The 13,779-nt window shown below is 36.5% G+C and overlaps 1 protein-coding gene across 1 annotated transcript in view; it reads right to left on the minus strand.

Annotated features, from left to right (window-relative positions):
• The window catches only part of CSMD1 (CUB and Sushi multiple domains 1), a gene marked incomplete at its 5' end in the record, with an annotated part of 865,314 nt that extends 858,157 nt beyond the window's left edge, over nucleotides 1-7,157 (minus strand). Inside the window, one exon of the mRNA XM_018088901.3 lies at nucleotides 6,934-7,157. Coding sequence (XP_017944390.2) covers nucleotides 6,934-7,157 — 224 coding nt within the window. The remainder of the gene's footprint in view (nucleotides 1-6,933) is intronic.
• Between the last annotated feature and the right edge of the window lie 6,622 nt (nucleotides 7,158-13,779).

The following is a 13,779-nucleotide window of genomic DNA, read 5'->3' on the forward strand; positions in this document are numbered from 1 at the left end:
AAGAAAAAGAGATCTACCTCCAAGAGGTCAAAGAAATTGAACACAGCTACATTTTCATTATGGCGTCACATTCATTATTTTAAAGAAAAACATACTGACTTAAACAACTACATTAGAAAAGGTTTAAACAGCTGATGAGGAATGTTACAGTATAAATTCATGCACTGCTTTGCCTTGTTAAATAGATCCAATTTTTTTTCCTCCAAGAAATAATAGTTCTTTAAATATGAAATGGATTTTCTTAGGTGGGAGTTCCAACAATACTCCATGGAGTTCTGAGGGGAAAAAAGAGTATTCTTTTTTAGTTGGTCATCATTTAGTATCAGCTTGAAATATGTAATCAATATGTTCTATAATAATTGGTGAAATAACTTGTTAGTAAGAAGACTCCTTATTTGACTTTAATAATTTTTTGTTAAATCTTTTCAGTATATGAGCTTGCCAACGAAATTAGGAAGCTTTTGATTTTGAATTGGGAAGTTAAAATTTTGGAAATAAGTATTTTGCCTTTTAGCCATCTATGGGGAAAAAAAAACAACAAAACAAACCCCTACATATGTTTGAACCTGCCAGTATTGCACACATAAATTATCTTTCCTTCCCTTACCCACTCTTTCATTTTGGCAGAAACTATTTGTCAGCATTTAGTTGATCAGGTCATAGTTTCATTTCTTTCCTGAAACAGCTATGTGATGTATAATCAATCACATTTTAGTAATCTACTACAAATGTTTCCTTCTTCCTAATCCTTTAATAGGTGAAGAAGTGAAGAAAATCTGATTTAGAGGAGGCCACAAAGATGATGAGAGGGATGGAGCAGTTCTCCTACCAAGACAGGATGAAAGAGTTGGGATTGTTAAGTCTGGGGAAAAGAACGCTTTGGGTAAACCTCAATGTGGCCTTCCAGTACCTGAAGGAGACTTATAAAAAGGAGGGAGAGGGACGTTTTTTATGGGTAGATGATGATAGGACAAGGGGTAATGGTTTTAAGATGTAAGAGGGCAGGTTTAGATTAGATGTTAGGAAATTAGATGTTAAGAAATTTTTTACTCAGAGGGTGTTGAGGCACTGGAACATGTTGCCCAGAGAAATTGTGGAAGGACCATGCCTTGGAAGTGTTCAAGGTCAGGCTGGATGGGGGTTTGAGCAACCTGATCTTGTGGAAGATATCCATGCCCATGGGAGGGGCACTGGAATTAGGTGATCTTTAATGTTCTTTCCAACCCAAGCCATTCTATATTTTATTCTATGATTATATGACTAACATAAAAAGGGGAATGGTTGTCACTGATAGGTGAGAACTCAGTAATAATTTGCATAATCACAGTAATGATTTTCCTTTTCCTGCAGACATGAAGTACCAGAATGTCCTGCTGAAATTATCCAATAATCTTGTTTTACAAATTTGAACACTAGCCCAGTTTCTGTTACTTTGCCCTGTGTTCTATGTAGGCTTCAGCTGGAAAAAATACGACTACTATACTCATTCCTACACTGTTCTTTTCACAAAGTAACTAGCTCACACACACGCAAAAGTACTATACACTCAATACAACTTGTAGAAAATGTTATGCAATAAAAATTTAAAAAATACTACATATGACATTTCATGGGGAAGGGAAAAAGAAATAAAGAACTTCAAAATGAGTGAAGCTCTTGCTGCTGCAGTGATAGCACTTCTGCAGAAAAGTCAATAACCCCCTCATTGCTTCACTGTTCTCTTGACCCTGGAGATACCTCAGACAGAAATGGTTTCTGAAGAAATAAAATAATAAACAACAAAGAAACAAAACAAAACCTATAAAAAAAAAAATTAAAACACTGCATACATGATAAATCATGGTTTGTTAAGATAAAAGGGATTTAATATGAAATGGGAGCTCAGACTTTAACTTTTACCTCCATGCCTGGATTTTGAAGTATATACATGTAGTTTATTTCTTGATGGAGACAGAGAAAAGTGAATACTGTGAATAATTGACACTTACTTCCTAATATTGCTACATAATTTAAGAAAGTAGAGGGTATGTGTTGGTATTAAACATATATTTTATATATTCTTGCAGGAAATTTTTGGTAAGCTTCATTTTATTACATGTTCTGTTAACAACTTTCATAATTTGCATTACTGCTCTGTTAAACCAAAACTGTTTATTTTACCTAATATGAATAATAACGAGCAGCATCTATTACATTATTACGTAGATTGCAGTAAACTCAATAAAGCTTTAAAGGCCCAAGAAGCCACGAAGGCAAACAGACATTTTAAAATCACTTTCCAAAAAAATATTTATTATGTATGTCCAAAATAACTGACAGATGTGCACACAGACAACAAAAAATATTCACATCTGCACATTTCTGTCTCCCCATTAGTGTATATAATTTTTTAGCAGCATTTCTATGTAAGAAAAAACAAAACTGCTAGGAATCCATTTTTAAAAGTTTTTCAGAACTGTCTGAAAGATCGATTAGTTGAAAAAGTTCATTCCATAGTATATTGCACAGGTCTTCTGCAACTAACTTAGGTAAACTAAGTGTGAGATACTAAAAAAATAACTGACAGACACTAAACACAGAGATTACAGCATTTACCTGTATTTGACACAGAAAAGATGTGGAATCTCAGGCCATAACCTGAGATGAAGGCAATCCCACATACAAAGTCTCAGTTCACTAAGTTTGTAACATTCACAGTTCTAACAGCCCATTTACCTTCCACTTCATCTCTTCAGCAACAGATGTTTCGGTACAAACTCTTCTGTTTACCTAGTCCTGTTACAGTTTCCCTATACCTCTCTATGAAACTACTATTCAGGAATTCTGCATATAGGAAAAATACACTGTAACAAGATTTATGCCAAAAATTAATGAGCAATTTTCTCTTTTCAGGTGTGAAAAACAGGTATGTATTAGAACCAGCTCTGAAATGACTTCCGAAATCCATGAACTCTTGAGATGTCTGTTTTCAACTCACTTGCCTGTGGCAAGTACTGCATCTATCAGCAGTATGCAAGTTGATAAGTCAATATTGCCAAAATACACTGAGCCCCTTCAGAGCTGGCCTGTGTCCCTATGTCCTGTTGATACATTCCCCCTTTCTATTAAAAATGTTACCATTTATTATTTCATCTGGTACATACGGTAAAGAAACAAAGTCAAACTAAATATTTGCTTGCACCTGTATTACAGGCAGTAGCAGATATTCAGTGAATTACTGAATACAACGCTTACTTAGGAAAACAATCCACAAGGAATACAACTGAATAATAACTGTTCTCAGTGCACCACTCTTGTATCTCTTCTCCACAAGTTTCATCCATATGAGTTCTGCATGCTGATGATTAATTGCATATAACAAATGACAGTATCTTTAGAATGTAAAATGGAAATAAAAAAATAAATGTTACATCTTTTCTTAGCTTAAGTAGAATGTGATTTATTTTGAAATCTTTCTCCATCAACTAATAATGCAATATTTTGGCTTTCATGTAAGGGTTTTTTTCAATAATATAGAACTAAGACATCTGTTTTGGTTATAATATATGGTGAAATCAATTATCTAACTTCATGTTTGTCTACAGAATTAAGACTTCAGTACCCAACAAAGCATTATCATAACAGGTCTCATTACAGTTAAAATTTCAATTTTCCTCTTTTATATATCACAGAATCATAGTCATAGCATACCAGATGGGAAGAAACCTCAAGGACCATCTGGTTCAGCCTTTCATGGCAGAAGCACAGATAGAAAAGATGGTCCAGCACCCTGTCCAGTTGAATCTTAAAATTGTCCAAGGCTGAGGACACCTCCACAGGGAGATTATTCCAATGACTGATTTTTCTCATTGTGAAAAATTTGCCTCTTGTGTCCAATCAGAATCTGCTCAGGAATTACTTGTACCTTATATCTCTAACTTTTTCATGCAGAAAGGGAGTATCCAACTCTTTTGAAGCCACCCTTTAAATACTGGAACATGGTTTTAAGATCTCCCCTTCTCAAGGCTGAACAAACCCACTTCTCTCAGCCTTTCCTCACACAGCATCTTTCCAGTCATCAAACATCTTTGTGGTCCTTCTCTGGACCCTCTCCACATCTTTTTTGTATAGTGGGAGCAAAACTGAACACAGTATTCCACGTGTGGCCTGACAAGCCCTGTGCAGAGTGGGACAATGACTTGTTTATCCCTGCTGGTGATGCCCTTGTTGATGCAGCCCTGCATCCTGTTGGCTTTCTTTGCTGGAGCAGAACACTGCTCGCTCACACTGAGCTTGTTGTCCACCAGGACCCACAGGTCCCTTTTCCACAGAGCTGCTGCACCGCTGAATAGATCACAGCCTGTGCTGCACTCCTGGATTGTTTTCCCATCCAAAATACATGTGTGAGTACATATATAAATATAAATATATACCTATATAAATATATATATTATATATCAACTCCTGTTTTGTGTTCTATGAACTTTACAACCATAAAAATAAAGCAACTGCAGCAATTTGTTTAAGGACAATTTTGGGCCACAGGTCTCAGTAATTACAAAGAATTACTGAATGTTAGTTGGGTTTTATCTAGAAAAAAAATCACGATGTAAAATAGCACTTTTTAGTACCTTATGTTTTGTTTACACTGTTCTTCCTTCTATCATGTTACTTCTCAACCTCCTTATAACATAGCTTACAATAGGCTGTGATTACTACCACATGTAATTTACTCCTTAAATCACTATATGCTAAAGTATAATAATGCACTAACAGAAGAAGTTCATATTCATCTTACCACTACCTGTTTTGCTTTTCTTTCTCCACACAAACAGCCTAAAACAATTTATTCCTATGCCTTATCATTTCAATGTATTTTGTATTTGTTTCTATTTTATTAGGTTTTACAGTCAATATGCAGTAAAAGTATATTGGTGGCCATTTAGCATACTGAAAGGTCCCTCAGGCAGCACAATAAACTAGTTGAACATAGTATTCATTTTTATTCATTTTTGCTTTAGCAGCTGAAAAAATAAGATACAAAATATAGGATTAATATTAATTATTGTAGTTTGTGACAGTGATATAGTTACACAGCTATTTTTAAGGAAAATCTCTAGATTTGGCATGATGGCTTAAGAAATACAATTACCCAAAATCTAATGGAGTTTTTTTAATCTATGGGAAAAAAAAAAAAAAGTGTGTGCCCTCAAGCAGAAGTTCCAGGATGCTCTCTTGCATCTGCATGCTGTCAGCTAAAAAAAAAAGAGGACTATAATTTTTCAATATCTTCTGAGAGAATTGTCTTGAAATGTGCAATTGCAGAGGGGTTACACCTGTGAATGTGCTTTGTACAACAAGGAGTATGCCACAGGATATGAGACGTCAATAACCTGTCATTCAAATTCTGCTACATTAACTTCTGCATCCTGCAAACCCAACAAGTGCTTCTTTCCTTATGATGCCATTTATGAAGGTAACTGCTTGGCAAATACAAACAAGGAGAAATAAAATTCCAGCTTCAATGCTGGAAGCTGAAAGCAAAATCTTTATTTTACAGGAATCAACAGAAATTACAATTACTTCACTGGGATCAAGATCATACCTAGGAATTTTTGTTTTCCATGCTCATGCCCACAGAACACCTGTTGGTGCTCTTCTTTAAAACAATTTTCTACCAAGATTAGTGCAAAACAAGTAGGCATTTTAGATATTGCATTTTTAAACATTTGACTAAAAAAGAAGTATTTATCTTTTTACACAGGGGATGCAAGTACTAGAGATCAGTTAAGTGCAGTAAATGAAGCCCACGCACCATGCAATGAAAGCAACAGTAGCTGCATCCTACCTTCCTACCTTTTCAAAACCTTTTGGTCTGAATCAACAATGAATCAGAACATTTTTGTTGTCAAAAATATATGATGATACCCACTAAAATACGTAACAAGTTGGTGATGTTCCCACTTTTGTTTTAACACTATAGTATAAATCAGCATCATGTAAAAGGGTAATCAGACAACAGAACTGACAGCAGTGTTTTACAGTACTCCATAAATCTTATGACTGAACAGAAAATGACAAAGCAGCACTGAAAGCAATGTTTGCTTTCCAGCTCTACAGTTGAGATCCAGCAAATGACTGAGGAACTCACAAGACACCAATGAAATGAATGCATCAAAACCTGAAGCTGTGAAAAGCTTCAAGATCAAAAAGCTTCCATAAAGCCTCGTTATAACCTCAGTGGTATTTGGACAGACAAGTTACCCCAGTTTCTGACCTTTAAAGATACTAATTGTTTAATGGAGAATAATTTCAATTTTGGCAATGTCAAGCAATTTGCAGCTCAACTCATCTGCCAGGCAGACAATAGTCACCTGAAGGATTTCATCCAGCAAGCATTTTCAGATGCAGCCTAACATGCACTAATGATATTGTGTCTCACAATATCACTCACCACTTCTGTGGCACTTCTGTGTCACATTTGGTGAGAGACCGTGGGACACTGTTAGCACAAACAGCACACCCATCCTCTGATTCAAATATTGTAGGCATGGTAGAAAAGTAAAGCATGATCTCAATAAGAGTTCTTTCAGAAAGTGGTGATTGGTGCCTTCAAGAAAGGGTCCCTGGGCCAAATCTGGATTCCATAGGTAGACAGATAAATAATTTACTGTAATGTGGAATACTCCTGTGTTCAGGGCTTTTACAAAAACTGACCTTGAACTGTGCAAATTTGAAGTATTGATGTTACTAATACACAAGCTAGGGCCATAAAGATCTGAAACTTGAATTAATTTTTGTGAGATCTTGGGGCACTGCTATCCCCATGGCTGGGGACGAACTAAGGAAACACAATGTAATTCTAACATATTATCAGAACATATATGTGTGAGAGACAAAGAGAAGTAAAGAGAGAGAGAAAGAAAGAAATTAAGAAAGAAAAATGTACCTTACCTCACTTTTAAATTGCCTTGCTGTGGTTGTCCATCGTAAATTGACAAAATATCAAAATCTTCCTCGAGTGCAAAAGTATGAAATGACAATTGTATCCTATTACGCTCTCCTGTGATAATGATCCACGTGCAGTTGGCATAATTTGGATAACCATGAGGAAATCCAGGGCTTTCTATAGTACCATTTGGTCCCTGTACTAAACCTCCACAGTTCTGACCTGAAAAAGAAGAAAGGAAAATATGCATTGGTCTTTTTTTTTCTCCCCAGTATATATTCTTACATGAGTATACCTATATGTAAACTTAATTTTATATTTTTTTTCTAGATTACAAACACCATATAAAATTGCATTTATACCATTAGTCCCTCTGGATTCACAACTCTCATAGCTGGATTTTCTGAGACACCTACCAACTTTTTATGCAGTGAATCATTATTTGAGGTTCTGTAGTATTAACAGTGTATTACTTATTCATCTAAATGTGAAATTTCAGCATTAGTTTTGCTGTCATAAATTCAATAGACCAACAGTTTTAGTGGCAGAGAATGTTCAGAGCTTTTTGGCAAAGGCCAGTTATAAAGTTTCTATATAAACACTAAAGTATTAGAGTTTCTGCTGTTCTGAAACATACTTTCAACATGACAAGCAAAATGTAAACACATTTATTATGCATTGTGTTGCAACTAACATCAAGATTTTTATTCTTTGACAACATAGCAAAATTTCTGTGGTATAATAACATTTGTAGTGCCATATGTATTGTGATCAAGAAAGTGTTAATTTTTTCTCTAATTTTTTTTAGGATTCTTTAAAAATATCACTGAGGGTTTTAGTTAGCAGGCATTTGTGTCTGGTCTGTACATCCTACAGACTTTGTGAGGGTATGATATCTCATTAACAGGAAGTCCTCAGCAAGAAACCTTGATTTACAGTGCACACTGTTGCTAGTTTCCTACTTGATTTTGTTAATCCCACACACAACAGTTGTACTGACTCAGAGCTGGAGAGAAGCGTTAATGAAATATTTGAACAGAGAAAAGTATAAGGACATTCTGTGCACTGTACTGCTTGGATTATTATATGCATTTTAAGCACTTAAGAACAAGTATAATCTTAGCATTTTATTGCTACACCTAAACCAAAAAAGTATTTCAGACTGCAATTTTATTATTAACTTCCCAGTAGTGGGTCTCTGAAACTGAATCCTTCAGAGAAGTGTTGTCAAATTCTTGTAGGAGGTTTCTAAATCTTAATAGAATGGATTTAATAGAAGGGATTTGCTGCTAAAACTGAGGAACTAATAGGGAATAATTTTTTTACTAAATTTCAAATATAACAAAAACTCTAATAAAGATATAAAAAAGCTACGGGGATTCAGGAGGCCTTTAAAGTAAAAATCTTCTCTAGTATATCTACCATTTGATTCACGTTGCTTTAATAAGACATTCTTATTATTAAACATTTGTAAAGAAGGAATCTATTACACCACGAACTTGGCATGAATATTTCAGCTATGTACTGTTCACTATAACTTATCAGCATTCTTGTAGATGCTTTGCATTGCATTCCTCTTCCTTCAACCACAGGGGAAATGTCATACAAGTGTCACAAGCAATTTAAAATAATTTAATTACTACAGAACTAATGTCCTGAAAACAGAAAAGACATATAGTGACAGCCCACCACCCTGTTATTCTAACCAGCTACTTCATGTTTCCAGGATCCAGAAACTGGTTTATGTAAGTCAAGTACCTGCTGCAAGCAGTGCTGCACAACAGCCTTTCTACCACTCGGGTGTGAAAGGGTTGTTTTGAAAGAGGAGAGATATCAAGTGCAAATTAGCAATTGATCTAAAATCTGTCAAAGACAGAACCACCTTTCAGGAGCAGAAATTTGTAATTCTAGATAATAAGGAATATAGTACACCATATGTAACTGCATATGTAAGTGTAATATGTTAACTACATTTCTGACTTCCAGGGAGACAAATTACCTCTCCAGTCTCTTAGGGAACCCAACAGCTGGCTTAAGGTAAAACTGAATATTGCTGGGGTAGTAAGTGAACCCTCCGAGCCCCGACATGGCCATGGCCAGTGATTTCTCTACAGAGACACTTGCTAACTGCTTGCAGAAGTCTTTGCCACTGCCACTGATTGCTCCCAGTTTTATCACTGAAGGCATTTTGTACTCCTTATGGTAGGTACAGATTATTGTGCATTATTATTTTGGAAAATAAACAAACATTAATGGCAAATAAGGCAGACAACATATTACCACTCTTTAACTTAAGCGTTTCTTACCACCCAGAGACCTTTTTTTCTCCAGTTTGCTTTTGCTCTCCTGTGTATATATTCCTCTAGTTCCAAAACTATTCATACACTATTCACTTTGTACCCAAGAAACATGAGGCAAAGGAGAATCATAAAGAAAAATTATTACTGTGAAATGTTATTTAAGTTTGCTCTTAATTTTATATTCATATATATAAATATATACTTATTTACTTAGTATTCAGTAAAAACCCCAATAAAAATCCTAGAAGAAATTTAATATACTGTTAACTCCCAGCAATCTTGTTGCTGCAGACTGACAACTGCAATGAGGATTTTGCTTCTGAAGTAAGTAATACTCAAAGAGACTTTACAGCACACATCCATCTAGGTCTGCCCCTGCCTGGTTAAGACATAAGCATGTTAACAGAGCAGAATGTAGGATAAAAGGGTCAGCTGCTATCTGTATAATACCTATTTTTTCAATATATGTAAGTCTAAAACCTTCAGAACTGCCAGATATTACACTTCTGCCAAAGACTAAATTTATCATCAAATCACTTAAGAGAGATTCATTTTGAGGACATACTCGGAGAGCAGGAATGAGGAGACTTATAGGTGACAGGTGGCAGCAAGTTAGATAGGAGTTGACCAATATCCCTCAAGAAAATGCAGTTTCTGACTGCAGAGACACCACAGACCAGTAAGATGACAACAATGAAATTAAGAATATTTTGTTTCTTATGGGTGTCTTAGTAGAAGAAAGCATCAACAAAGTAAAGGAACTGAACATATCAAGAGGAAAATACTAAAAGAATATCAGCAGAGATTAAGTAGTTCTGCTGAGCTGAATGTAGGCTGAAGACCCCAAAAAGGTCTACCCTTAAAATTCACTTTAGCTCTGGCCCTTGTGTCAAATGACAAAATAAATATTGCCATTTTTCACAAGACATGCAGTCATTGACTCAATACTTGGCTAGAGCCTTCACAGATTTTTAAATCCTTCCTCCTGCACAGCAGATTCAGACACACACGCCTCACATCCCTGGAGTACCTCATGCCTGCAATTATGACTCCTCCTACTCAGGTACATGTACAGTTGCAGGAACTTTGTTACTGCAGTGTTAGCCACAACTTAAATGGCTTTGATTGGCAAGGCACATGACAGCAACAGTTTCATCAATATGAATGATAGCATGAAGACGTGTTATATATATATACATAGAATAAAAAAGATTTCCTCTTGAACTACAATAGGTAACTATAGATTTAAATTGAGAGAGTGGAGCAGTAAGACATGAACAGGTGGTTTGCACATCATGTTTCAATCACCCCTTTTTCCTTTCTCTTGTGTTTTCATATGCTCCCTTTGTGTTTTCACCTCTGTTGAGCTCCACTTTATCTCCAGCACTTCCTACCCCCTCCGAGGCTGCAGGCCCCCACAGCCCCTGCCATCAGCTGACCATGCTCTGCATCAGGCCTTCATCGCTTCTTTCTCATTAATATATCCAGAAGTCATTCTCTGACTGTCTTACTACCCAATAAAATTGTTATTTCCCAAAGTAACTTCAATCAAGAGGGAAATGTCAAACAGCCAGGGAGGCAAAGGCACTATTCCCTGAGGACTGTATTAAACAGCATGTAGCTACTTTAATTATCCTTTAAAAATCAATTTTTAAGTAAACCTCACACCACCATTATGAAGCACTTTCCAAGGAATTAATCAAACCAGAAAATAGTGAGATTCTTTTAATTTAGGCATCACTGAAAATTTATTCCCAACTGCAATCCACCATCTTTACTAGCACACCTGAAGCACACCCTGGCCAGCAGTGACAGCACAGAGATCTCACAGAGTGGACACCTACCCTGCACTGGAGTCTACTTGCTGTTCCCACCATCACCTTCAGGTGTCAGGGAGAACTGGTGCCACAGAGCTTCAGTACTTCAGATATTTAAGCATACCAAAGCCAGTCCCAGAGTAATGTGAAATGAGAATAGTGTACATTTACTCATTATGTTTTTGTAAGACCCAGGCAAAAAATAGATCAAGAGAATTAATGAGAAATTGTTGAAAGTTATTTGATCTGAAATAATTAATGCCTGGGGGCCAGTGACCGGGGAGACCCCAGTGAGTGACACCCTGTGTCAGCCCCAAGTGTGACCAGGGCCAGAATCTGTCTGCCTGCAGTGCAGCGCTGGGAGCCAGTGCGGGTGTGTGAGTGCTGGCGAACATCCATGGACAGATCAGGTGGTGAGCAGGGGATGTGGAGAGGGAGACAGGAGAGTTTCTCCAAGGATGAGACCCTGGATGGGGTTACTACTGCAGCCCAAGGAAATTGTGGTCAGCTTTCTGGGTGGATGAGTGGGTGGGAGGAACACAACTCCCCCAGGCCAGAGAGGAGAAACCAAATGAGGCCACTGGTACTGCCCGAGCTTATGCGAATGTGAGCATGTCTGACTCTCTTAATCCATGGATCTGGCTGTATACATGCGCATGTGGTGTATTCTTGTGCTCTGTGTGCCTGTACCTGCTGGGAAAAGCTGCTCAGCCTTGTCACTGCCTGCATGTGGGAAAGAGGTGGGGCAGCCTCACCTTTGTTGGCTGCTGGATTCGACCCTTCCAAACACTATGAATTGCCTCTTAATCATTAAATATTCTATAGCTTGGCACTAAAGGTAAAAATAGACAAAAAACAGCAGCTAAATTGCAAAATCTAGATGAACTTCTTCTAAATACAGATTCATTCAAGCCTTGCAATTTCTGGCTGTGACCAGTCTAGGGCCTTCCTGGGGTCCACCTCACATGTGAAGCTTGAATGCGTGTAATAACCTTAAATTCTGATGCAGACATTCAGAAGGTGACTGGAACTCATCAATCTATAAAACTTTTTAAATTCAGATCTTCTAGCCACAGGATATAAATTCATTGATTGGGCCGATGAAAAAGAAAAGCTAGTGTTTTTAAAGTCTCAGATTAGTACCCTAAGAGTCAGGCAATAGCTCTGTGCACCATTTCCTATGTGTATTTAAGCCTTTATCCAGCACCCAAGTGAAAATAAATTATTCTGAAGGTTAAAGATTAATATGACTATTCAGCAAGAAATTCTGAAACAAATTCTGCCATAATACCAGCTTTGCTGTGTACCAGAGCAAAACATCTTAATTGCTGGTATATGAAAGTTTTTATTTTAATGAAGTTCTCAATGTTGAAAAGCATATTATACATCAGCTGAATTACACTGCCATTACAAATTGAGAAAAAGATATTTCATGTTCTCTATTCAATACTGGATTGTCCAAAAAGACCAATAAATCAGTATTCACACAAGTTAATGGGGAAATAAAATGCTGGAAAATATGTCTCTCTGTAGGAAATACTTTTTAAAAAAAAAAATCTTTTAATACTTTAAAAAAAATCCAGTCTATAACACTATCGATTCATATGCCACTAGTTAGTAGAGGCACAAAAAAATAGAAAGAGAATAATCACTCTTTCGAGGGTACAGCTTGACAGTGCTTCCTTTTGATAAAGCAGTAAGTTCTTAATTAAAAGCAACTAGATTATATGAAGTTGGTTTATCCCTTTTCCTTCAAAAACAATTATCCCAGTAAAGCAAAGATCTTCACATTCTCTTCCTTCTTCCTTTGAATTTACGCCAACTGTTCTTAAGATTCATCAAAATGAAGGAAAGTAAAGGCATTAAAGAGAGGAAAGCAATGTAAGTTGTATACCTGATTTGAAATATGTAGAAGGTGGTGTTAAAAAGTTCTTTTATAGAGAGTAAGATGCTACATTTTAAAATGCTGAGCTAAAGGCAGACTTACTACCCTTTAAAACAAGACTGTTCTTCATAGATGCAAAATCATTCTGCAGATGGTGATCACCAAGGACAGGTTGAATTTTATTTTTCTACTTTTCTAAGATAAAATAAAATAAATTTAGACTTTAGGTAAACATCACTGTTACTGTTACAGTTGCTTAGCAACAGCTGGTAGAATGAGAGAGTATTGTATAGCCCAGGTAAATAAAAGGAAAGTGCTGATTCCATTGTTTGTGAAATACTGAAACAATAATCCAAATTCTCTCCTTAGCTTCACTGGAATAGGAGCAACTCAACTGTAGGCAAACTACTCTGAGGACTTCCTTACTTCTGTTCTGCCAGAATCCTGCAACATGCAGGATAACTGTCTGTGCCAAATCTCATCACTTCAGCATTGTCACTTGCACTTTCATTTTATGTTGATGCCTTTCATTGATGCCACTCTCCCAGACCACTTCACTGACAGCCTCGCTCACATGTCAGGATCTTACCGCAGGGTTTTTTATTATCATTTTTGTCACCAGATGCCTACATGATGAGGCTGAGAAGTGTACCGCAGTTCAGTTTGTTTTTAAACTACTACTAAAGAACATATTGTCAAAAAGACCATTTTTTTCATTGTAATTGCTCCTTGAACATCATCTGCGTTAACTACCTTTCTTCCCCTACGGTTATTCCTTTGTGCATCACTTCTGTTATCCAGCAGTTTTTTTTCCTTTGTGTGACCACAGAACTAGTTCAGAAAAGGTTT

The sequence above is a fragment of the Manacus vitellinus genome, unplaced genomic scaffold, assembly GCF_001715985.3.
Source record: "Manacus vitellinus isolate BGI_N305 unplaced genomic scaffold, ASM171598v3 scaffold_11_pilon, whole genome shotgun sequence".
In the NCBI taxonomy this organism is placed as follows: Eukaryota; Metazoa; Chordata; class Aves; order Passeriformes; family Pipridae; genus Manacus; species Manacus vitellinus.